At 41.4% G+C, this 27,014-nt stretch overlaps 2 protein-coding genes and 1 long non-coding RNA gene across 4 annotated transcripts in view; 2 read left to right on the top strand and 1 right to left on the bottom strand.

Moving 5' to 3' along the window:
- mettl25 (methyltransferase like 25) overlaps nucleotides 1-2,304 on the bottom strand; it is a 66,333-nt gene extending 64,029 nt beyond the window's left edge. The window contains exon 1 of one of the 2 annotated variants that reach the window (XM_080191170.1): nucleotides 1,903-2,304. In XM_080191170.1, the coding sequence (XP_080047296.1) occupies nucleotides 1,903-2,107 (205 nt within the window). In that variant the 5' untranslated portion in view covers nucleotides 2,108-2,304. Of the gene's footprint in view, nucleotides 1-1,184; nucleotides 1,508-1,902 lie in introns of those variants that run through there. The other variant, XM_080191171.1, reaches the window with a different exon arrangement.
- Nucleotides 2,305-2,340: 36 nt separating this feature from the next.
- ccdc59 (coiled-coil domain containing 59) lies at nucleotides 2,341-15,065 on the top strand. Its single transcript, XM_080191172.1, has 4 exons — nucleotides 2,341-2,518; nucleotides 6,454-6,688; nucleotides 12,090-12,168; nucleotides 14,377-15,065. Exons 1-4 carry the CDS (start codon nucleotides 2,356-2,358, stop codon nucleotides 14,545-14,547), a joined length of 648 nt encoding a protein of 215 aa, XP_080047298.1. The 5' UTR covers nucleotides 2,341-2,355; the 3' UTR covers nucleotides 14,548-15,065.
- A 5,978-nt stretch (nucleotides 15,066-21,043) lies between these two features.
- Nucleotides 21,044-25,453, top strand: LOC145344543 (uncharacterized). Its single transcript, XR_013886882.1, has 3 exons — nucleotides 21,044-21,131; nucleotides 23,330-23,536; nucleotides 25,282-25,453. It is a non-coding gene; the product is annotated as an uncharacterized LOC145344543 (long non-coding RNA).
- Nucleotides 25,454-27,014: the final 1,561 nt, after the last annotated feature.

Genomic DNA, 27,014 nt, shown 5'->3' with positions numbered 1-27,014 from the left:
AATAGTGGATGGGGGTGCCAACCAAGCAGGCTGCTTGGATGGTTTCAAGTTTCTTGTATGTTATTGCAGCTGCACTCATCCACACAAGTGGAGACTCTTCCATCATAGTCTAGAGTTGTGCCTGATAGATGGTGGACACACTTTGGGGAGTCAGGAGGTGAATTCATTGCTAAATTCCCAGTCTCTGATCTGCTTTTGTAGCCACAGAATTTTACTACGATAGAGCAGTGACTCTCCACCATGGTGAAAATAGCAGAAATGCCTGAACATCAGAAGTCCCAGTTCCTAAACATGGCACTATTATCATGGGCGCAGGCTTAAGGGCAGGGCACAATTCATGCACAAATGAAAGCAGCTGGTCAGTTAAATCATCAAGTGAAGTCAAATTTTGGTAGGCTGGTAGTGTAAAACACAAAGTGTGCAGATTAGATGATGTAACAGCAAATCTGAACTTGGTGGATTCATTTGGGCAGCCAAGGTACCCCTTTGGAGAAGTACAGTCTTTTTTGGATCTAGTCACAGAACACCTTTGGGGAAGGTCAGATATCCTATAGAATTGGTAGAAGTAGGAATAGATGTGCGTAAAAAGTGCACAAACTTGTTTGTGTCAAGCTCATTGAAACTGCCAACAGACTGATAAAATTAACTGCCAGAAGCACCCTGTCAAAAGGACCTACTAAGCTGTCAAGTCATTTAAAATACCTGCCCTTTAAATCTTTACTAAAAATATCTGGAATGTGAGAAAAAATGTTTACTATTTCACCATTTCTGTTAACATAAGCCTGAGGGCTTCCATTAAAAGATTAGTTTTGCATAACTGATTTCACAACCAATCACTATCACAGTAGGATACATAAGACTTCTGCTCCAGAATTTGCCATCAAGATGTTCCAGTACAGTTATAACACTGACATCTACCCAGCAATGTGGAAAATTGCCCTGTATGTCCTATACACAATAAGCAGGACAAACCCAGCCAAAGGATGGGCAATAAATACTGGCCAGCCAATTACACCCATATCCCATAAATGAATAAAAAAAATTACTGCCAATTGGTCAACTTCCAACCACCAATCAAGTGATGGAAGGATCATCAACAATGCTACCAAGCAGCACCCTTGCTTAGCAATAAACTGCTCATTCACACTCAGTGTGGATTCTGCTAGGATCACTCAGTTCCTGACCTCATTACAGCCTTGCTTCACAAATGCACTGAATTCCAGAGATGAGGTGAGAGCGACTGTCTTTGATATCGAGGCAGCAATTGATCAAATATGGCATTGAAGAGTCCCAGCAAAACTGAAGACAATGGGAATCAAGCAGCTGGGGGTTGGGGGGCATCTATAGAGAGGAGGAGAGATCTCTCTGCTGATTGGATCAGAGTGGCACAGTCATTAGCACTGCTGCCTCACAGCACCAGGGAGCAGGGTTCAATTCCTGCCTTGCATGATTGTACAGAATTTGCACTTTCGCCCTGTGTCTATGTGGGTTTCCTGCGGGTGCTGCAGGTTCCTCCCACAGTCCAAAGATGTGCGGGTTAGATGGGTTAGCCATGCGAAATTGCCCCTTTGTGTCAGGGGGACTAGCAGGGTAAATATAGGAGATTATACGGATAGGGCCTGGGTGGGATTGTTGTCACTGCAGGCTCGATGGGCAGAATGGCCTGTTTCTGCACTGTCGGGATTCAATGTTTCATAGAAAGCACAAAGGCTGATGGTTGTGGTGTTTAAGAGATCAATCATCTCACTTCCGGGATATCATTCCAGGAGCTCTTCAGGTGGTGTCCCTAGGCCCAACCATCCTCAGCTAATTCATCAAGAACCCTCCTTCCATCATCATTGCTGTTTTGGTCCACGTTACAGACAGCTCTGCACCATGCACTGTGAGATAAACCCTCCTTACCCGGTGCAGTGCTGCCTTGCTGCTCACACAGGAGATAGGAGATGACAGCCTCGGGCGGCAGGGCCACAAACTGGTTCCAAACGTCCTGGGTGTAAAAATCCACCGTGTGCACGTTGGCTATCCGGAGGTAGACGTCCAGGAACTCGGTCAGGCTTTTGATTTTGCTTTTGACCAGCTCGAGGGTCACATCAGTGGAGGCGAACATGGGGAGTTGGTGGGGGAGGGGGGTGCCTCAGAATCCCCACACACACACACACACACACACACACAAGGATTGAACTGAAACCCCGGCAGAAAGGGGCCGAGCTTCTCCCTCAGTCGGTTGAAACGTCCCCCTGGTTCCGTCCTGAACGGGGACGGCGGCTCACGGGCGCGTTTCCCGCTCCTCCTGATCGTCCCCGGCTTCCGTCGTCGCCCTGCTGGCGGTCGCCTGTTGATGACGTGTTGGATAAGATGGCGCCCGGCTCGAGGAGCAGCAGCGGCGGCGGCGGCTCCGCCAAAGGGAAAAGTTCCTCAGGCCCCCCTCTCGGCGGCGTACAAGGGGGAAACATCTCCAAAGGAAAGCGTCGCTGGAAAGCCAATCACTTTAAGAAAGGCTGGGGCAGTGTGAAAGAAGGTGAGCTCTGTCTGTCCTTCTTGGTGTGGACATATGAGGATGGCCTCAGCCTGGGTTCATGTCACACTATCAGTAACCCCCACGACTTGCCTGAACTTGCAAAATCTCACTTACTGTCTTGTCTGGAGACAATACACATCCCTTAGCTGTGTTTAACGCTATTTCCACTCACAGTGTCTGTACCTTTAAGACTTGATTAACTGTAAAGACTCACATTTCAATCAGTATTTTGTAAATTGAGTTTGTGTCTTTATATGTCCTGTTTGTGAACACAACTCCCACTCACTTGATGAAGGGGCAGTACTCCGAAAGCTAGTGGTGTTTGCTACCAAATAAACCTGGTGAACTTTAACCTGGTGTTGTGAGACTTCTTACTGTATCCATCTCGGCTACAGTTGGGCTTGGAGGGCCGGAGCCCAGCGAGTGAGCCACAGAATCTTTCTAGTGCAGAAAGAGGCCCTTCAGCCTATCAAGCCTGCACTGAAAACAATCCCACCCTGACCTCATCCCTGTACATGACATACTACCCTGCTAGTCCCCCTGACACTAAGGAGCAATTTAGCACAGCCAGTCCACCTAACCCATACATCTTTCGACTGTGGGAGGAAATCGGAGCACCCAGAAGAAACCCTTGCAAACATGGGGAGAATGTGCATGCTCCTCACAGACAGTGACCCAAACTGGGAATTGAATCCATGTTCCTGGTGCTGTGAGGCTGCAGTCCTAGCCACTGTGCCTCTTTGACCATTTGTTGTCAATAACTCAGTTGTAAACTTTTCATTTCTTAAAATTCATTTGTGGGATATTTGTGGCTGGTAGGTATTTATTGCGCATCCCTAGTTGCCCTTGAACTGAGTGACTTGCTAGGTCATTTAAGAGGGCAGTTGAGTGTCAACTACATTGCTGTGGCTCTTGAGTCACATGTATGCCAGATCGGGTAAGGATGGCAAATTTCCTTCCCCAAAGGACATAAGTGAGTCAACCAGGTGGATTTTTTCCACAATTGACAAACGTTTCATGGTCATCAGTAGATTCTTAATTTCATATTTTTTCATTGAATTCAAATTCAACTTCTGTCATGGCAGATTTGAACCCAAGAACATTAGCTGAGTTTCTGGATTATTAGTCTAGCAATAATACTATTAGGCCCTTGCGTCTCTTGATCAGAGCAGTAAATCTCTAGTTTAGTCTGTTTATTAATGGCTTACGTTAATGCTGCAGTGAAGTTACTGTGAAAATCCACTAGTTGCCACACTCTGGTGCTTGTTTGGGTACACTGAGGGAGAATTTTAGCATGCGCAATGACTTGACCAGCACGTCTTTCAGACTGGGGGTAAATCGGAGCACCCGGAGGAAACCCATGCAGATACAGGGAGAACATGCAGACTCCGCACAGACAGTAACCCAAGCCGAAAATCAAACCCAGGTCCCTGGCACTGTGAGGCAGCAGCGCTAACCACTGTGCCACTAGGCTGCCCTGTTATTTATCTATTATTTAATACAGAAGGAAATCCAATCTGTCCCGGCATGGCATGAGGTAAACCCAGCAGAGTGGCCAATTGATGAGATTGGGGAATAGTGCAAGAAGGTAAAGTTGCTATAATCCCAGATGACCATAAGAACATAATAAGAACATAAGAAATAGGAGCAGGAGTAGGCCATCTAGCCCTTCGAGCCTGCCCCGCCATTCAATAAGATCATGGCTGATCTGTCGCTGCTCAGTTCCACTTTCCCGCCCTCTCCCCATAACCCTTAATCCCCTCTCTTATCAAAAATCCATCAACCCGCATCTTAAAAATATTTAGCGAGGCAGCCTCCACCACTTCAACGGGCAGAGAATTCCAGAGATTCACCACCCTTTGAGTGAAGAAGTTCCTCCTTAACTCCGTTCTAAACCGCCCCCCTTTTATCTTGAGGCTGTGGCCCCTAGTCCTGTCTTTTTTGAGCGGGAAGAGTCTCTCCACCTCTATCCTATCCATCCCATTCATCATCTTATACGTCTCAATGAGATCTCCCCTCATTCTTCTAAACTCTAACGATACAAGCCTAGTTTATTCAGCCTCTCCTCATAGCTCAACCCCCTCAACTCCAGTATCAGCCTAGTAAACCTCCTCTGCACTCCCTCCAAGGCCAAAATATCTTTGCGCAGGTGCGGCGCCCAAAACTGCACACAGTACTCCAGCTGCGGCCTCACCAATGCCCATCTGCTGTTCTCCCCTTCTGATAGGGACAGCTGAATGATTTAACCTGAGGGTCACAACATCTCAGGTGAGGAGCAAGGTTGAGAAGGTGGAGTCCTCATGAATCACCTCAGCTGGTATAGGAATTGAACTCACGCTGTTGGCATCACTAACCAGCTATCCAGTCCACTGAGCTAAACTGACCTCTGTGCAAGAAGTTGGATCTGAGGTCAGCAGGTATTGGCGAATGGCAAAGGAAGCTCATTGTGGAAGCTCGTTGTAGAAACAAAGCAAAAGTCGGCCATTTGGCCCTTTGAGCCACCTCTGCCATTCATTTTGATCAGGGCTTATCATCAAATTCAGTATCTTGATCCTGTCTTTCCCTGCCCTCCCATCCCTAATAATTCCTTGATCCCCAAAAGCTATACCTAATTTCTTCTTAAAATCACAATGTTTTGACCTTAATGGGCCTCGAAGAGCCCCATGCTTGGCCCCCTGTTATTCCATAAAAAATAGTACAAAATTACCTATTCCTCCCAGCCATTCATCTCTTCCTTGCCCATTTTCCCATTTTCACCTGTGAATATTGAAGTTGAACTTTACAGATTAATTCACATCGTCCCATCTTAGTCCAATACTACCTCTTCATCATGCAGGAGGAGGGGTAAATACCTGGGATTACGGGGATAGGGAGGGGTTGGGTTTGGGTAAGATGCTCTATCGGAGAGTCAATGCAGACTCAATAGGCCAAATATCCTCGTCCTGCACTGTAGGGATTGTATGATTCTATGGTAAGGTGCAAGTCAGTAAGAAGTCTGACAACACCAGGTTTAAGTCCAACTGATTAAGTCCAAATCGGTTGGACTTAAACCTGGTGTTGTTAGACTTCTTACTGTGTTTACCCCAGTCCAACGCCGGCATCTCCACATCAAGGTGCAAGACAGGCATGGTTAAATGACAAAAAATAGCACAAGGCGAAAGGTAATGGAATAAGTAGAGAAGCAGATGGGTCTACAGGAGCTGTAACTGGAAATAGCAGAATCTGTACCTACAGTTGGTGTCTGAACAAATTTGGCAGTGATTGTATTCTGAAATTATTGTAATCAAATTATAGCCCTTTATGGAAAAATGAGGTTCTGTTCTGCAAGTTTACGTTGAACTTCACTTGGAATGGTTTAGGAGGCTGTGGATGGCATGTTTAAAGTGGGAATTTAGGGGTAATTAAAATAATAGGTGACCGAAAGCTCACAGACTGAATGAAGCGGTCACCCAACATGTGTTTGGTCTCCCAGGGAAGAGATTATTCACTACTGAAAGGTATACAAGTAAATTACTCTTTCATTTGGAATGATCATTTGGGGTCCTAGGTGGTGTGAAGGAAGGAAATTTACTGTAGTGAAAAAAATTACTTGTCCTGCCAGTCCAACCATATTGTATTCCTCTTAAAAACTTTTCTACAATATCAAATCGTTGCACATAAAAGTACTGTTTATATTAGCAAGAAATTTGTTATCCCTATTTAAATTATTGGTGGGGGCATCACTTGAGTAAACTGTAATGTATGTTGTTATGATCTACTCCCAAGTTTTTAATTATCTTCTGCGAATTGGTAAATGTTTTGTTAATTATTTTAAATTGTTTATCCTTGACCAGTTCGAGGTGAGTATAAATCGCATGTTAGTATTCATTTGATGTCATTCTAGAGTCTAGGTTTTGGTAATATCCTGATAATATTGTTCTCTTGTCCTCTTACAGGGCAAGGCTTTGCTTTCCAACAAAAGCAGAAAGTCAAGCATGAGTTCAAGAAGTTAGTGAGTAAAGACAAGGCACAGCATCCTCAAGAAATACAATACACTGAGAATTACCCAGATCATTTGCGCCACCTGTATCTAGCTGAAGAAGAACTGCTTAAGAACCATTCAAAGAAAGCCAGAAAGAACCAAACTGTAGCAATAAATCAACCAGACTCCCAAGAAGAGGAGAGAAAAAAGTAGGTTTTTTTTTCACATTCAAAGTTAGGAAATTCATGTCAAAGAAAGCTTGCTTTTACATTAGACTTTTCCCTATCTTTGCATTTCACAGCCAATTAAGTATTTTTAAGTTGTGGTCACTGTTGTAATTTATGAATGGTTTGTAATTCTTGATTTAATTTAATCACTAGCATATAATAAGTGGCTGTTAGTATCGTAGAATCCCTACAATACAGGAGGAGGCCATCGAGTCGGTACTGACCACAATTCCATCCAGGCCCCATTCCTGTAACCCCATACGTTTACCCTGCTAGTCCCACTGACACTAGAGTCAATTTAGCATGGTCAATCAACACATCATTGGACGGTGGGAGGAAACCAGAGGAAACCCACACAAATGTAGGGAAAATGTGCAAGCTCCATACAGGCAGTATTCTGAGGACGGAATTGCTCTAACATTTGCCTAATCTTTTTTTAGGTTCTAGTCACCCAAAATGGAAAATTTTCAACTTCCTGAATTGCGTGGTTAACAAACCTGATAGAAGTCTACAAGATTATGAGAACACTGGACAGAGTGGATAGTCAGAAGCTTTTTCCTAGGGTGGAAGAGTCAATTACTACGGGGCACAGGTTTAAGGTGTGAGGGGCAAAGTTTAGAGGAGATGTACAAGGCAGATTTTTTTAAACAGAGAATAGTGGGTGCCTGGAACTTGTTGCCGGGGGAGGTAGTGGAAGCAGATACAGTAGTGACTGAGGCAGCAGTGCCACTATGTGGCCCATAAAGTAGTAGTCCATAATGACACATTATGACAGTCAAGTATTGTTTCCTAGATGGTAGATTAAACATGCTTGGAGATTTTCCATCCTAAGTTTAGAAACCGCATCTGCATTGAAAAACATCTGTCTCACGTGGGCGCATTCCCTCAAAATGGCTGGTTTGTTAATTTTGTCTAAATTTTCTTGTGTCGTCTGCAAATCCATAAATAAAGAACAAGGAAAATTACAGCGCAGGAACAGGCCCTTTGGCCCTCCAAACCTGCACCAACCATGCTGCCCGACTGAACTAAAACCCCCTAGCCTTCTGGGGACCATATTCCTCTATTCCCATCCTATTCATGTATTTGTCAAGACACCCCTTAAAAGTCACTACTGATGCCAGGGACCCGGGTTCAATTCCAGTTACGATGACTGTCATTTTGGAGTTTGCACATTCACGGGTTGCTTGGGTTTTCTCTGAGTGCTCCGGTTTCCTGCCATAGTCCAAAGATGTGTAGGTCAGGTGGATTGGCCAAGCATGGGGTTACGGTGGGGCATTGGGCCTAGGTAGGGTGCTCTTTTGGAGGGTCAATGGAGACTCGATTGGCCAAAAGGCCTGTTCTGCACTGTGGGGATTCTATGACACCTGGCAACAAAATCACAAAAACCAGCTTATAATCTACAACAGTGGTCATATAGAAACACAGCTGAAATATAATCATGGTTCGAAAAGAACATACAAAGAATGCAAAGAACTATTAGGTCTTTCCTAAGTGCTATGGTTCAGATCAGAAACTCCGAAGTGTTTTATGGAACGGCCTGGATCATAAGTTTGAATTTGGCTAGCATAAGCATGATACATCTTACCTCGGGTGTTAGTCAAATGACCCACTATCAAATAAAGTTTATTTAAGAATATAGTTGACATGTATGGGAAGAAAATTAGCAATAACTTTTATCAGCTAGAGACAAAAGCAAAACAACCACAATAATGTATAACTCTTAAATATATCTAAGCTATTCGAATCAACCAATCCCATAAACATCCCTTGCCACAGGTTTAATGCAGCAAAGACTAATGCTCATCTGGTACTGCAACTGAGTCCTTTGGTTGGAGAATTGAAAAATATGATTTCTCAGCCTTGTAACTGCTAGCAGTCCTCTGGATACACTCAGAACAGTTTGAAATCAGAACAGCTCCTCAGCACACCAGGGAGACATTCTGGTCAAACCAACAATAGTAGATTCTTTACTCCAGGAAAGCAATAAGCCTTGCTATCAGCTAATCAGCAGATCTTCCAAAACCCAGTGGGGGAAGAAGAGGGAGAGAGAGAGACAGACGCTGATTTCAGACTGATGTCCACTCCCTTCTAAAACTAAACTCTGCCAGCCAAATAGAAAATGAAACCTTTAAGTCATGAGGAAGGCAAAAAATACTGTCCAAAACACATGACCTTCCTCCTCACAATGCAGCGGCATAAAAGGTCCCAAAGTATAAATAAACAAACCCCATTTAAGTAGCAATAAAAGGACTTCTAGAATCAACCTGGTGCTGCAATGAAAAACACTGAAGCTGTGGGAACTGCAGAGAACATGATTTTTTTTTAAAAACTTTCTTAAAGTACACTAATGTGAAGCACTGACTACCCCCAACATGGAGTGCTGAGGCAGAACTGAAAGCAAAGAAAACAAAACAGCAGCAGACGAGAGGTAGATAGGAAATCAGTTGATGGAGGCTCAAAGATCTGCAAGTGAAGGGAGAATTCAGAGAGCAGATGAAGAGCCTGCAAAGAGAAATGGGAGTCACGACAGACTTGTGGAAGCTGGTGGAACCAGGTGCCAGGTTGATTGGGAAAGCTAGCAAAAAAAGGTGTATAAAATCATGAAGGAGGAGAAAAACTAGAAAATAAACTTAATAGTGGAATGGAAACACAGTGCAATAAAAGAAAAGTGGAAACAGGACTGAAAGGAAAAAAAAAGTGATCATTAGCGAAAGATCCCTGACCATGGAGGAAAGTTGGATACCAAAGAGAGAGAGAGAGTTGCTGAAGGTAGGTGAGCATGAGGTGTGGGAAATATGCACGCAGTCAAGGATGCAGGTAGAGTGACCTTAGTGAAAGAGAAATAAATCAAAGAGCTGGGGCCAATACTTCAATTGACTTGATGAATGAAGAAAACTTGAGAACAAAGACAGAAGAGGTAGTTGCAAGTCTAGGAATGACAGCTGGCATGAATCTGAACGTGAAAGAAATCAGAACAGCATTGAAATGAATGAAAAAACAGCAAAGCACTACGACCAGATCAGACACCAACTGAGGTATGTAGCCTGGGCGAATATAGGGTCCAGCTACTCTGTTGCGTTATGATAAAAGGGAATATCCAACGCCATGGAGACAAAACATTTTGGTATCCATATTTGAAGGAAAAGGAGACATCCAAGATTGGAAAAACTTTCAAGGAGTTAAACTCCCAATACATTCAAGAGATGGGAGAGACAGTCATGGACCTGAGACTGGAAGGATGCTGGGAATCCATTAAGGTCAATCCAGATTCAAGCTATAAAGAAGCACCATCAATCCCATTTTATTTTGAGAAAAGTGATGTAAGAATACTCGGAATACCAATGCAACATGGTGGGACGGTGATTACCACTGCTCCCTCACAATGCTAGGGACCCAGGCTCGCTTCCAGCCTTGGGTCACTGTCTATGTGGAGTTTGTGCGTTCTCCCCGTGTCTGTGTGGGTTTCCTCCAGGTGTTCCAGTTTCTTCCCATAGTCCAAAGATGTGCAGGTTAGGTGGATTGGCCAGGCCAAATTGCACCTTTGTGTTCCAAGATGTGTAGGTTAAGGGGTAAATGTGTGGGGTTCCGTGGATAGGGTGGGAGGGGAGGAATGGGCCTGTGTGAGATGCTCTGTCAGAGTCGGTGCAGACTTGATGGACCAAATGACCTCCTTCAGCTTAGGGATTCGAACATAAAGATTGTATTCACTCATCTGGAGTAGCTTATGACTGGGTGCCTAGGGAGGAAGTCTGGAGATGTGCTAGAGTTTGCAGAGTCCCTGACATGTACATATGGCTATTATTGGAGTGCCAGACAAGCATGGGGGAAGAGTTTGAAAACCAAAATTGGATCACACCCGTTCCTGATTATCCTAAATGTCCTAACTGAGCAAATGAGATGGAGGGTGCCATAGCCAATGATGTTTGCAGGTGATTTTGAGTGATGTGATATAGATGATGGGAACATGACTGAATATCTGAAGAAAAGACACTAGAAGACAAGGACATGAAGATTGGTAGACAAAAGATTCAACATATGAGTGGTTAATTTAAGCTTATGGAAGAGGATCAGAGTGGAAGTGTGAAGATTGTAGATGAAGATTTGGAGAAAGTGAGTAGTTTTAAGTACCCATGGTCAATGGTGGTGGAAGGTGAAAATATGGAAAGTAATCAATATATTGGCTGTGGCTGGAATAATAGAAGTGCCATTTAAAAAAAAAATTGCTGAGACTGGAAGGAAGAATCAATGAAACTGTTGTGAGGTCGACCTTGTTATATAGTGCAGACACTAGGCCAACATCAAGAAGAGTGCAAGAATGAATATTAATGAGATGTGGACAGTGAGATGAATGTGTGGAGTAAAGGATAAAATCAGGAACCTTTAGATCAGGGGAGCAGCGAAGAAAGTAGCCAAGTAGACATTGAAATAGTCTGGGCATCTGTTTTGGAGAGGAAATGAGGAGAGGTGAGTGACGGAGATAAGATCGTCAGGGTGGAGAAGAGAAAGGCCTAAGACCAGATGGAAAGATGTGGCAGCATGAGATTGCAACACAGCTGGATTGAAAGAGGAATAGGTGACTGGCAGAAAATGGAGAAGGGTGATCAACAAGCACTTTGGTGATCCCAAATAAAGTGGAAGAAGCTGAAAGAATAAAAGTATTGAGAAAGCCATAAGGGCAAACAGAATTATGGATTTCATTTGTAGGAACACTGAACATAAGAACAATGAGAATATGAAGACCGTGTATAATACTGATTAGGCCACAGTTGGAATAGTGTATGCACTTCTGGACAATCTTTTTTCCAAAGCAAAAGCACTGGAAAAGGTGCACTATGAGCTCACTTGAAAGGTGAGGGTTACTACATCATGAGAAACTAGGGTTGAATTTACTGAATCAGAAATGGTCATGGAAGATCTATTGTTGGGGCTCAACATTTTGAAAGGATTTGAAGGTAAACAGTAAATGATAGCATCATGCATCGATACCAGGAGCATATGTTGTTGATTATTACTAAATACATAAAGGGAAATGTTAGGATTTTCTTTCATGCAGGAGTTATTCGAATATGCAGTGTGGCTACCTGAAACTAAATAAATCCCAACATGTAAAATGCAATATGACGAGCATGTCGAGAGAACACAAAATTATTTGAGAATAGGTAGCTGTGATATGGAGCTGGTAGAATGGGTTAAATGACAGTCATCTGCTAAAATATCCATGATTCTCTGACTGAGCTGTGTACCAAATCTGTAAAATTACAGTGTGCTGATTTCGATCATGGTTAAGTTCTGGAAGAAAGGTCTGTGGTAGTTGTCCCTTAGCTGAAGATGTTTATGTAATGCAAAGGATATCTTTTACTTCCATTGCACTTTCTGATTTTAGGAAAAAGAGTAAGTCAGCATATCAAAAGATGAAAGAGGAATATGAAAGAAGACAGGCAGAACGTATAAAACGAAAAGAGGTAAGTGCCATGCAGTATGTTTTCGAAATTGAAGAGTGATTCTGTGAGCTATCATTTAGATCATGTTCCCAATTATGGTTTTAAAAATGCAAGAATGTGCCAAGATTTTAAACTGTAGAATCAGTGCAGACGTTCAGCAAGGGTTTAATGAAATGGAATTATGATAATTAGAAATAGAATTTAAATGTTCTGAATTAACAAGGATTTCTTTTTAATCCCAGTGCACATATAAGTACTTGAAATCATTTTTTATCCCTAGAGCTTTAAAACTTTCTGAAGGCAAAATTGATCTTTTAATGTCTGCAAGAATGAAATTGACAGGACCATAAGTAACATGTTTTAGTTTTAAGCAGCTTTATCAATTTGTCTTGAAACCTTAAATGATTTGATTTTGTGAACCCTCAGGTCTCTTTGTTCTTGTATCCTCTTTATAATTGTACCAGTGTATTATAAATGTACAGTTATAAATTATAAATTGTACAGTGTACAATGTTGCTTCTCCTCGTTCTTTTCAAAATGCATTACATTTTATCTGCCTTGCCTCTTCCCATGTTTTAGTGCGTCTGTGTCCTCCTCAAGCCAGTTATTACTCTCTTCACTATTTGCTATGTTGCACAACCTTTTGTGTCTACAGCTACTCCTTAATATCATCTCTAACTTTTGCGTCAACCAACTGACTTATTTGTATTCCTAATCTTCTCCTATAATGCGTTTCTTGAGTCTTGATGAGGTTAAGTAGTAGATGGCTAGAACCTCACTGACGTAGCAGTTCCAAAGAGACCAGCTTCTGGGGGCTCTCTTGCAAGGTGCTGCAGCTTCTAGCAGCTCGCTTACAAAGGTACTGCAAGTCTATGTCTGACACTCTGTCATGAAGGTATTGGAGAAAGACTTGCGGCAGAGAACTCGTGCCCTTCCTCCTTGCAGCCCATCACATCCCACCCCCATTTCAATGAGTCCATGTGGGTTAAGGCAAAATGTAAATTAACCCACACTGAGAAAATAACATACATTCTGAGGCTGAACCTGAAGAACCTTTAAGGCCAAAATGTTGCCTGATTTCAAGAAGAAATTAAATATAGCTCTAGGAGCTAAAGGGATCAAGGGATATGGGGGGGGAAAGAGGATATTGAATTCAATGATTAGCTGTGATCAAAATAAATGGCGGAGAAGGCGCTGCTTCTAGTTTAGATATTAACTTCTCCAAAATCCAATACACATTGTTGCCCTATTGCCATCCTTATTGTTATAGCTGTCAAGCACACTAAGCAAACCTGCCACATAACTCTGATTTGTGCCAACTTACCACCTAAAAGTTCGTAAATCTATAATAACACTGCCAAAAAGATTGCGTAGATATCAGTATTTCTGCAACAGATTCATCATATCTGAAGTCAGTGCCCACTTTCACTTGACCCTCTTTCCAGTACCTTAAATATTCACTGCCTTCACCACCAGTGCATATTGTCAGCAATGTGTGCCGCCTACAAGTTAAATTTATTAATCATCAAGCCTCCTTCAACAGCAAATCTGCTGTCTCTTCCAAATCTGTAATCTCTACCATCTAGAGCGACAAGGGAAGCTGGCACATAGAAACACCACCACCTGCGAGTTCCCATCCAAGTCATACATCATCCTGACTTGAAACTATTTCACCAATGATATAGTCCACCACTTCACGATTGCTGGGTCAAAACTCTAGGGGCATGATCTTACCGCTCACGCCACGCTCCTGCCACAGCGAAGACGGAGAATTTGGCGACAAGTCAAATCTCCATTCATTGCAGCAAAATGGGAAAATCCTACTGGCATGAACGGTCAGAAAATTTTGGCCTAGAACTCCCTCCCTAACAACATTGTGAGCATACCAACAGTATATGCACTGCAACAGTTCAAGAAGGTAGCTCACCACCGCCTTCTTGAGGGCAATTAGGGATGGGTAGTAAGTGCTGGCCTTGCCAGCAAAGTACACATTTCGTAAAAGAACAGAAAAAGAAAATGTGGCCATTAGTCAGCTGCTATTTAATCAGTCTCTCTATCTGTGACTTGTAACTATTTATTACTACTCCATGCTGTGCCAAAATATGAACATGCTGTATCCGAGAATACTTGCAAAGGATTGTCATAAATCTCTTAATCCCACTGAACTAATAATGTTCCAGAGTTATTAATTCAAAGTGTACTTAACTTTCTAAATATTTTTTAATAAAGGAGGCTGAAAAAAATCAACGAGCAAGGGAAGAGGCCCAGAGGAAGTACAAGGAGCAAAAACTGGAGAAGTACAAAATTCTGAGCAAGAAAACAAGGAAAGGGCAGCCGAACCTGAACGTACAGTTGGAATATCTGCTTCAAAAAATAGAAGATAATCAGAGCATAAAATAAGAAAACACGCTTTTGACCTCAACAGAGGCACCATTTTGATCTTTTCTGTATCCCATATTGTGATTTTTTTCTAAAAAATTTCCCTTAATCGGCAATGCTCCCTCGGCTTGGGTAGCTGTAACATATGCACACTGACATGGCTGGCATTATTGTTCATTTGCAGCTAATTGATGTAGTTGGTCCAATACAAAGAAGTTGCTAATCAAGCAAGACAAAAGTACTCCTGGAAAAATAACTTGTCCTTTGCAACTTGGAAAAAATACTTGTGCATCAAGATAGCTTGCCTGAACATTGAAATGTGCAGGATATATTTAACATTTGCAAGTTTTGAAGTATTCGCCTAAAAGATTTAACCTAAAGGATCAATGGTTTTTCTGTCCCTTTGCTGAAGGAGATTTTTCCTATGGAAAGTATTATTGATTTTGTTGTAAAGAGGGACCCGTACGGGCCAAGCAGCTTTTCTTTGCCATCTGATATTAAACTACTGAAAATGCAATAAAAAGTTTGTTATTCTTGTACTTGTGAAGTTGAATGATGTTTTTGAGTTGGGGAACTGAACATTTGCATTTGCCATACAGTGTTGCATTTGGAAATCAAAAGTAACACAACTAGATGAAGAATATCCAAAAGTATGTTTTCGCCCAATCTCAGAAGAACATTCCCTCGTGCATTAGTCTGAATTTTGCCATCCATTTAACTCTGCTGGTTCACATCACTTTGAACCGAGCTGTAGCCAGTATTTTGTTTCTGCAGAAAAGTGTCCACTAAGAACTGATTAAGTCCAGTCAAATTAATTTTTCATCAGACTCTCACAGCAGCAGTACTTTCATTCTCTCCATCTGGGATGGATTTCAATTCTTCGAGTTGAAACGGAAATGCAACATGTGAAAGCTCAGGATGCCACCTTGTACCTGTTATAGTTAACTTGAAGACACCAGCCCCCGATCTTTTTTCATATAAGCTCAGATTCTGGGCAGGATACTCTGGCTGTTCACGCCAATAGGAGTCTCTCGTCCTGCTGCAGTGAACAGAGATTTGATTGAGCATCAAATTCTCTATCCTCTCTGGCAGTGGCAACGGGGCATGAATGGCTGGAGAATTCAGGCCTCTATCTTCTTAAGACCCATCACAACCTTGTCTAAGCAATATGTAAAAAGTTGACACTCAAAACAGCTTTCAAATCATTAAGATTTGTCAGAGTCCATACTCATAGCTGACTGCTGTTTTTGTCAATCAGTATATAAATTACAGCTACTATTTGATTTTGTGCCTGTGCAAGTATGTATTAGATTGGCACTGAGAGACATTTCCACATATTCTACCCATTGGCAACTTCAAGTAGTTTCAAGTTATTGCTTAGTATGTGAAGGATTTGATCCAGCTAATGAAAGGGTGAAAAATATAAGTCCGCAAATAAGTATTTGCTAAGAGTGAAGCGAGAACATTGTGCACAAACACAATGCAAAGATCTAGAGAAGGCTTTTGCCAGACAGGACCTTGGAGATTGTTCATGATAACCTGGAGAACACTGCAATCAGCAGAGCACACTATCTGATCCCACCAGAATTCTTGAAAGAGTCCTCAGTCTGTTACACAATAATTACATTATTCTAAAAGCAAAAGATTTTCTTTAAATTAGACTCTTGAAGTAAACAGCTTAGACCTAAATGGTTGAAAAAGAGTCGAGGGTTTTACCTGATCTTTTGACATTCCATATATTTTCATTAACTGTACCAGTCTTGTTTTTCTGAATGAAAATATTGGTTACTGCCAGTTTTGTGCCATAAGTTTGCATTCACTGGGGAAGGATTGAAAATTTCCAAATTAATTTTGCTTTGGACACGTTCTTAGATCAACATTTGCAAAAACGTTGGCAGATATTACCTGTAAGTTTTCCATTGTAAAAATTAACGATTTGTGTTATTAGTAGTTTTTCAGAAACTTTTGCTTAAAAAAGAAAGTATCAACTGAGGAGAAAGCTCAAATCATTGTTACAGAGTGTTTTGATCCTGTAGTCTCAATTAGTATTACAGACAATCTTGGCACTCTTTTAATTTTGTCCTCTGAATTTATTTTAGCTTGTAATAATGGCAAAAAATAATTATGGATTGAAGATACGTTATGAACCATCTGCTGAAGTCCAAACACTCAGAGGTAGAGATGTTTTAATACGTACAGAAAGCAAATTGAAAGCCCAGGCGCTAAGGCTGATATGATGCTATTGAAATTTTAAAATTCAGCAAACCAGAAAGGTGCTGTGCAGTTAAGATGTGTTCCTCAGAAGTGCACTGGGTTTAACATTGTATGGCTAAGAAACACATACACTAGTTAAAACAATAAATGTTTTGCATTTTGGCAGGAAAATTTCAGTCCGGCGTAGACATTTTTGCGACAAGATACTGGCATGAAAGAGAAGGCTTTTATGTATGATAGCAATTTTCAGGTCATCGAGGTGTCCAGTGCACTTAGTCACTGTAGTAATGTGAGGAAATGCAACAGCCAATTTACATACAACAAAATATCACATAAGGACAATGTCCAGAATGTTATGGCCGTTCACACCAGCAAGATTTTCCTATCCCGCAACAGTGAACGGAGATTTGGCTGGCTGCCAGATTCTCCAACCTTGCTGCAGCGGGAGAGCGACTTGAACAGCCGGTAAGGTTGTGCCCTATTAAATAAATTAGGTAATCTGTTAAGTTATTTTAGTTAAACAATTAGTTACAAGGAGTACTCCACTGTGCCTCAATTTCAATGCAGAAGGTTTCTCAGGACCTGATTCAGTGGTCAAATTTGTCTCTGAGCGACAAGTTTATCTGCTCAATTCTCTCAGTGGGAGATATGATCTAGATGAGCCCTTCAGTTTTTTTTTGCTGAGGGAATGCAGTACTTGCAGTACTTAGGTGGCATATTTCACGTAAGATGTTAACCCAAATTTGGCATGTCTGCTTATGTGGGCATAAAAAATCCATGGCGTTATTCCAAGAAAAATAGCGATATTCTGTGTGCAAGCAAACATTTATCTCACCCAACACCAGGAAAAGATTAGTCATTTATCTCAAATGTATAAGATTTTGCACAACTAGTTGTCATGTTTGATGATAAATCAACAGTGACTATATTTGAGAAAGTAATCCATTAGGTGTGTAGCTCATTGGGATGTCTTAAGACTGAGCTTGTTATAAATTTCAACTTCATTTCGTGTCAGTAGTGGAATCTAATTAAGTCCTTAAGTTAAATGAAACCAGTTCCTACCTGAATAAATTGCTAATCCAAAAAGCGTATTTCCACATAACAAAATACCTATTCCTCTAAATTATTTAAGTTTATTTATTAGTATCACAAGCAGGCTTACATTAACACTGCAATGAAGTTACAGTAGAAATCCCCTAGTTGTCTAGTGCCTGTTCAGATACACTGTGGGAAAATTTAGCATAGCCAATGCACCTAACCTGCACATCTTTCGGATTGTGTTGGGTGGGGGGCGGACCCAAGCAGACAAGGGGAGAATGTACAGATTCCATACAAGACAGTGACACAAGCCAGGAATCAAACCTAGGTCCCTGGAGCTGTGAGGAGGCAGTGCTAACTACCATGCCACCATTGATTCCTATCAAAACAAAATACAACAAATTGTGGAAATCTGAAATAAGGAATAATAATTTATTCCTATTAGATTATATTTAATATTGTTTACAAGCACTAAAATAATTTGGATGTGAAATTAGAAATCAGTACAAAAATTGTGATTGTGGTGGAAGATAAAGGCTTGTGATTTCAGTAAAATAGACCCAAGATTGAATAAAATTACCCAATAATAACTATAACTAATGCTTTAAATATGTGGGAGTGATGGCAATAATCCATTATCTATTTGAACTAACCAGAAATATTTTAATTAACTTGATTTGAATTTTCTGATGAGGTAACAGGATTGATGAAGTAATGATGTGGTGTACATGGACTTCCAAAAGGCATTTGATAAAGTGCCATGTAGCAGGCTGGTCACCAAAGCTAAAGCCCATAGAAAAAAGGAATACGAGTAGCACAGACACAAAGTTAGCTGAGTGACAGAAAACAGAAAGTAACGATGAACAGTTTTTTTGGACTGGAGGGGGATTATATATATATTATAGTGGGGTTACCCAGAGGTGGGGTATTTCATAGAATCATAACAGTGCAGAAGGAGACCATTTGGCCCATTGAGTTTGCACCAACCACAATCCCACCCAGGCCCCATTTCTGTACCCCCACATATTTATCCCACAAATCCTCTGACACTAGGGTCAATTTAGCATAGCCAATCAACTAACCCACACATCTTCGAACTGTGGGAGGAAACCAAAGTATCCAAAGGAAACCCATGCAGACATGGGGTGAATGTGCAAACCACACAGTCAGTGACCCAAGGCCAGAATTGAACCTGGATCCCTGGTCCTCTGAGGCAGCAGTGCCGACCACTATGCCGCTGTGCTGCCACTGCTTGAACCAGTGCTTTTCTTGACCAAGCATTGGGTGGGCAGGGCACAAGTTCATAATTTGTGGATGACACTAAAGTTGGAAGTATATATTGTAAACTGAGATTTATGAGGGAGATAGTGATAGACCCCAGAGGGCATAGAGAGGCTGGTGGAAAGGGCAGATACAATTTAATTCAGAGAAGTGTGAAGTAATGCATTTTGCTAGGAAAACAAAGAGAGGCAATATAAAATAAAATTCTAAAGGAGATGCTGGAATTCACCACATATGAGGGTGCTAGAAACAGATGGTGAATGATTTCAGAAGGAAATTAGATGGGAACTTGGAACAAATTAATTTACGGGAATTGAGCAGGTGAATAGGATTGATTGTGTTGCTCTGGAGAGAGCTGGAATGGACTTGATGGGCCAAATGGCCTCGGAACAGCAGAACCTGGGGATATACATGTGCAAGTTGAGAGAAGATTTGATGGCGGTTCCAAAATCATGAGGGGTCTGTATAGAGTAGACAGAGTGAATTTTACAATTGAGGAAGGGATCAAGAACAAGAGGTCATAGATTGGAGATGAAAAGCCAAAGCATCAAAGGCAGGATGAGGAAAATCTTTTTTAGAATCTGATTTGATTTGATTTATTATTGTCACATCTATTATTTTCAGTGAGAAGTATTATTTCTTGCACGCTATACAGACAAAACAGAGAAGAAAACAAGAAAGTGCAGAATGTAGTGTTACAGTCATTGCTAGGGTGTAACAAGAGTAAAAGATAGAATTAGAAGGTATGCTGGGCACAGCTTGCAAGAAGTCACCTCACTCCAATGCCATCGTAGACATGCAGGGTAGAATAGGTGTAGGGCGATGCGGCAGCGCGGGCTCGTTGGGCCGAAGGGCCTGTTTCCCGTGCTGGGTTGTTCTTTGTTCTTTTTATCTTGGAAGGATTTCTGGAATGCACTAGTTGGCAACTTGTTAGAGTCAGATTCCATTTTATTTTCAAAAGGGGAGAACAAATACAGAGCTCTGAGAGAAGGGAAATGCAAATAGCCAAGTTGCTTTTGTAGTGAGACTTGCAATGAGCCCTGAATGGCCTCTTTCTGTAACAAAAACAGAAAATGCTGGAAAATCTCAGCAGGTCTGACAGCATCTGTGGAGAGAGAATAGAGCCAATGTTTCAGTACCGTGGCACAGTGGTTAGCACTGCTGCCTCACAGCACCAGGGACTCAGGTTCAATTCCAGCCCTGGGTGACCATCTGCATGGGGTTTGCATAGTCTCCCCGTGTCTGCGTAGGTTTCTTCCCATACTCCAAAGATGTGTGGGTTAGGTTGATTAGCCATGTTAAATTAACCCCGATGTTAGAGGGATTAGCAGGGTAAATATGTGGCGTTATGGGAATAGGGCCTGGTTGGTGCAGACGCGATGGCCCGAATGGACTGCTCCTGCACAGTGGGGCTTTTATGATTCTATAAAGGGTCATCCAGATTCTAAACTTTGACTCTTTCTGTCAGACCTGCTGAAATTCTCCTGCATTTTCTGTTTTTGTTTCAGATTCTGCAGGAATTTGCTTTTAGCTCTTTCTGTCTGTGGACATTCTCGGATTTTACAGTGGAAATTTATAAACCATTGGATCTTTAATCATGCAAGATGTCACTTCGAACTCCCTCAGGTTGCGACTTTAAAATCGGGCCCAAAGTATTACTCTGTACATACAGTTGCCCAGCTGCCGGGATGCGGTAGATCTGTTTTCTTCAAGTTTGTCTAAACATTTCTGGTAACAAGGGGCAGGGATATGGCGGGCGTTTTAACAATGGGGATGTCACAGCATTGGGGCGATATGAACATCCAGCCCAATAGTTGAACGGAACAAAGGATGTTGGAAAGTGAGTGAAACTCCACTCAAGCGGCGAGTTAGAACGGATTATTTCGGAGTCATAGTAACCGCAAACAACACCGCACCTTTCTCTCTGACACGGAATCCATTGACTCAATGGACGAATCACAAGGACAAAAGTGCCGTGGTTGCCGGGAGGTTCCGAATGTTGTTTTCTCCGTCAAGCTGCCTTACTCACCAGCGAAAAGCAAACATTTCACATTGAGATCGTCAAATTGCGGGTAACAGCTCTCTCCGTCGGTCATTCCGGGTTAAAGCGAAGTTTAGAGAATTTAATGATGAAATATGTCTTTGTAAAAGAAATAGGAAACATAGGGATGGACCAATTTTTTAAAGTTGATTTATTAGTGTCACAAGTAGGCTTACATTAACACTGCGTTGAAGTTACTGTGAAAGTCCCCTAGTCGCCACACTCAGGCACCTGTTCTGGTACACTGAGGGAGAATTTATCATGGCCAATACTCCTAACCAGGACGTCTTTCGGACTGTGGGAGCAAACCAGAGCACCCGGAGGAAACCCATGCAGACATGGGGAGAATGTGTAGACTCCATACAGTGACCCAAGCTGGGAATCGAACCCCGGTCCCTAGCACTGTGAGGCAGCAGCACTAACCACTGTGCCATGATTTTAATGATGAAAGATGTGCCAGCCTCTGTAAAAGAAATAGAACACATGGGGATGGACCATTTTCAATTGTGAGGTAAGGGGCTGATGCGTACTGCACTCCTTCTCTGTAGATCAGACAGAAGCTACTGCAGCTTCCAAAGCCTCAACCCCAGCTTGTCAGTATGTTTTTCATGAGATAAGCACAGGTGAGGATGGTTATTTGGCCCACCTTAATTCAACCATCTGGAGGATGCTAGCCACCACCACCATCCACCCACTCTCTCAGCATACACATCAAATTTGTAGCATTCAGGTGTTTTAAATTGGTTCCGGAGTATCTTCCTTCACCATTCTATCTGTGTGAAGAAGAATTCCCTGACATCAGTCCAAACATTACCTTCTGACTAGTTTAATGTATATATACTGAGTATATTACAGTTTAATTCAGTGTTCTGGGGTTGCCTTTCTCTATGCTTTATAACTAAACTCTCAGGCACCTCCTTTTTGAAGTTGAATAGCTCCAGTATCTACACTCTTTCCTCACCACTCTGATCTACTTATTGCCTTCAGAACGAAAAAACCCATCTTGTTTCCTGATGTCCTGAACTTGACACAATTCTGAAAGGTCCACATATTTTGATCATTAATTCCCCTGACTTATCTGACTTATCCTCTACTCCTTCAATTCTGTAACATTCTATTAGCTTTGTTACCCAGGCACCAGAGTGTGGTGACTAGGGGAGTTTCAAGGTAACTTCATTGCAGTGTTAATGTCAACCTGCTTGTGACATTAATAAAAAACTTTACTCCGAAATTGCAAGTCAACCACACCCTGAATTTTAATTTTGACTTGATTTACTATTGTCACATGTATTGGGATACAGTGAAAAGTATTGTTTTTTGCACCCTATACACACAAAACATGCCTTTCGTAGAGTACATATGGGAGAAGGGAAAGAGAGGGTGCAGAATGTAGTGTTATAGTCATAGCTAGGGTGTAGAGAAAGATCAGCTTAATTTAAGGTAAGTCCATTCAAAAGTCTGAAGGCAGCAGGGAAGAAATTGTTCTTGTGTCAGTTGGTAAATGATCTCAGACTTTAGTATCTTTTTCCCGATGGAAGAAAGTGGAAGCGATGTGTCCAAGTTGTGTGGGATCTTGATTATGCTGGCTACTTTTCCAAGGCAATAGGAAGTATAGACAGAGTCAATGGATGGAGGACTTTTAACATCGTAGGAACAGGGTATAGACCATCAGGCCCATTTTCCACCAATTAAGGAGACTATGGCTGATCTGTATCTTAATTCCTTCCATCTACTGTAATGGAATCTGCTTTTCCAAAATTTGTATTTTTTGAGGCAGACCCTACAGCAAAATGAAAGCGGGAAACAGAAACTAAAAAGGAAAACCGGAAAACAAGGCTATATAAAGAGGGATACAGAGGCCACCCAAGCTCAGTAGCCACAGCTGACAAGCCCAGTGGAGCAGTAACTGGCAAGCTGAAGCATTCACTCCATGAGCTGAGAATAAGCAGTTGCAGCTGGGTTTTTGTTATTCATTCATGGGACATGGGCGTTGCTGGCTGGCCAGCATTTATTGCCCATCCCGAGTTGTCCTTAAGAAGTTATTGGAATATAATATTGGTGGATCTGTCCCATCCAAACCAAGTTGAGGAGGTTCTGCAGGATGTGCTATTTTGTGGTGAAGACCATATTCATGGACCTTGAATAAAAGCAAATTACTTTGACAAAGTAATTGAGCTTTGACAAAGGGTTGTCTGGACTCAAAATGTCAGCTGTTTTCTCTTCTTACAGCTGCTGCCAAACCTGCTGAGATTTTCCAGCATTTTCTCTTTTGGTCTCTCATGGACCTTGGGTTGATTTTACATTGCTCTCAGCTGGAGATCAGATAGCACCCGAAAAGGAGAGGAATTGAAATTCTTCATATGGAAGAAAGGCTACTGAAGGGCCTTGTGATTGAGAGTGACAACATTTATGCCGAGTGGACTGTTGAGCCAAATTGTAAGATTTGTCCTAATTTGGATCTACCAATTAACATGTAATTTATAATCCACCACAATTTGCCTGTTAATTTATGCTTAACTTACATCAATTCTGGATAGAGGATTGGAGGTTATCTATGATAACATTTAGTGTTTGCTTAATTTGACTCTTGCATAGTAAAAAATTCTTGTGGCTTCATTCTTTTAGCAAATAACTTAAATTTCCAATTAATGTTTTAAACAAAACAGTTACCGATCTCCAGCAAGATTACCTTTGCTCCATACCTTCCATACTTACGTCTTGAAAACAAATCTATTGATCTTAGTTTTGTCGGTAATGGTTCAACACATTTACCCCCTTTGAATGGGCAAGTGTTTCTAAATTTCCTTCCTGAATAGTCTGGTCCTAATTATTCATTGAATTATCTCCAGCCACCCTATTAATACATTTCAAATTCTGCACACCCCCCTTCGAATCAACGCTTAACCTTTTACATTTCACGGAATGCAAGGCTAGTTTATATAATGTTTCCTCACAATATAATCCCTGGAGCACTTGGAATATATCGGTGAATAATCGCTGCATTCATTCGAAGGCCAATGTAAACTGCATGGCCAATATATCCATTTTAAGGTGCAGTGCCAGAACTGTGCACAGTACTGAAGATTTGCTGCAATGAGGTTTTATATATTTGTGCAAAATTCCACCCCCCCTCTTATATCCTAGCCCTCTAGTTATACAGCCAAACTTTCCATTAACATTCTTGCCTATTTTTTGGACCTGACTGCTCCATTTTAGTGATCAGTATACATGGATCCTTAAATCTTCTTGAACTGCTATTATTTTTAGTTTTTCTCTATTTCAATAAAATCAGATATATCAATTTTTGGTCAAAAATAAATGGCCTCACACTTGCTTGGGTTGATAGCCATCTGTCATATATCTGTCCTCTCACTTAATCTATCAATATCTGTATATAATTTTATGTTCCCATCCACATTACTTACCATCAATTTTCAGGTAATCAGCATACTTGGATATATGGTTCTCTATTGCGATATATAAATTATTGATAAAAATAGTGAGTAGTTGAGGCCCGAGTGCATATCTTTATAGCATACAGCTCGTCATTTGCTCCATTATTACTCTCTGTATTTTACAACCAGCTCAAATCCATGAGCTTTAAGGTTAAGCCAAAATTTTGGCGTTTCTTCCTTTACACCACATGGACTTCAACAGTTCAAGAAGGTGGTACACCATCACCTTCTCAAGGGCAATAAAAAAACAGACTGACAGAAACTTCTGAAGGAAGGCTGAACAGATTGAGCTTATTTCAAATGGAGTTTATAAAGTGAGGGGTGACTTGATTGAAGTCTTTAAGATCCTAAACAGCCTTGGCAAGGTGGACATGTAAAGGATGTTTCCTTTTGTGGGTGAGTCCAGAACAAGGAGGCAGTGATTTAAAATTAGGTGTCAATCTTTTAGGACAGAGATGAGGAGAAATATTTTCTCTCTGAGGATGTGAAGACTTTGAAATTCTCTGCCAAAGAAGGCAGTATAAGTGCGGTCATTGAATATGCTAAAGATAGAGATAGACAGATTCTTGTTAGGCAAGGGAATCAAATATTATTCAGCATAGATGGGAATGTGAAATTCCAGGCATAAGCAGATTATTGAGTGGTGAGCAGGCTTGAGCGGCCGAAAGGGCTGTTTATGCTCCTATTTTGTGGGTGCTTTTCTTAACATTTATTATTTATTTGCAGATATTGAAGGTATTTCAGATTACTGATTTGGGAAATATATGATTAAATGCCTCTCCAGTCAAAAATAACAGCCTACACAGCCTGGGCCAATCTGCGATGTCCACCACTTGACCGACCATTCAGTAATGTCTTTACAGACATATTCACAGGCACTCACTTGAAATCCTTCTTAGAAGGTAGGTTCAAGTATATCATTTAAAAAAAAACTCCATAGAACTTGACTGTAGGCCATTTGTTTTGTTTTGGTATATATATCACATTTGCGACAGCATGGTAGCACAGTGGGTAGCACAGTGGTTAGCACTGCTGTTTCACAGCGACAGGGACCCAGGTTTGATTCCCGGCTTGGGTCACTGTCTGTATGGAGTTTGCATGTTCTCCCCATGTCTGCATGGCTTTCCTCCGGGTGCTGCAGTTTCTTCTCACAGTCTGAAAGATGTTCTGGTTAGGTGCATTGACCCAGACAGGTGACGACTAGGGGAATTTCACAGTAACTTCATTGCCGTGTTAATGTAAGCCTTACTTGTGACTAATAAATAGACTTTATGTCTTTCATTGTTCAAATATTTACATGAAAAATTTTAAGCATTTCTCTTTGCAAAGTAGTTAAACAAAACTCTGCAAAAAAAATTATTTTGCCACGTGACTGCTATAATTTCTAGTCTATAGCTGGTACACCAAGTATGCTTTTATGAAAATAAACTGGAAGGGCAGGTGGCAGTATAACTGATAGAAGCAAGTGAAGAGGCAGAATGTGTTGTCAATTCCCAAACTTGGAATATCTGAAGTGGAATAATCAAAAACATGATTTATGTTTGTATAATATTATATCAAATATTCTTGAGTTGTTTTGTAGCAGTTGTTTTCTGTGCTGTGACTCTGTAAGTTGATTTTACACATTTAAGTAAGGAACTGTAGCACTGATTGGCTCAATGGAATTATTTATTCTTTAATCAATGCAAACTTTTAGTTCCCAAGAGGTGTAGGTAAGGTAGAGTGGCCTTGGTAAATTGCCCCTTAATGTCCCAAGATGTGTAGATTAGGAGGATTAGTAGTGGGGTACATGTGTGGGGGTTACGGCGATAGGGTGGGAGGAGGGGTGTTGGTGGGCTCAGGCCACTTAAGTAAGCTGCTCTGTCGGACAGTCAGTGCAGACTTGATGGGCCGAATGGCCTCTGTCTCTGCACTATAGGGATTCTATGATGCTATGATTTCCAATTTAACTGCTTTTTCTGCTCATTGCTGGTTGAGATTCATTGCTTTTTTTGATCTCTGTTTTGATTAGGTTTTCTCGGAAAGTCTTCTAACAATATGCACAGCCTGACCTGCTGCCACTCACACCGACAACATGCTGCACAATTGGAGTTGCTCTTAGATGAATTGCGGGCAGCTGGCATCATACCAGAGAATAGCAAATTTGACTGTGACATGATTGCCAAGAAAAATACTAAATGTGTACGTAACAGGGTCTCTTTCAGCTAACTTTCTGCTCAGTCGATACCACACTGATATCTTGATAGTTGATCTTTTGATAATTCTCATCATCATGTAATTGCATTCCAATGCCATTGGGTTGATTGAAATCATGTTTAAAAGGCAATTTATGCTGAGGGGGTAATTGCACATCCTATGCATCCAGCAATCAGGGAATCAGGGACTACAATACTGTAGCTCTCTCCATTGTGATCTGGGCTTCCCCCAGGAGAATTACACATCAGACTTTCACAGCAATT

The sequence above is a fragment of the Carcharhinus amblyrhynchos genome, chromosome 6 (genome assembly GCF_965287045.1).
Source record: "Carcharhinus amblyrhynchos chromosome 6, sCarAmb.v2.hapA, whole genome shotgun sequence".
Classification (NCBI taxonomy): domain Eukaryota; kingdom Metazoa; phylum Chordata; class Chondrichthyes; order Carcharhiniformes; family Carcharhinidae; genus Carcharhinus; species Carcharhinus amblyrhynchos.
Note: the sequence above shows the minus strand (reverse complement) of the source record. Positions and strands in the feature narration are given on the sequence as shown.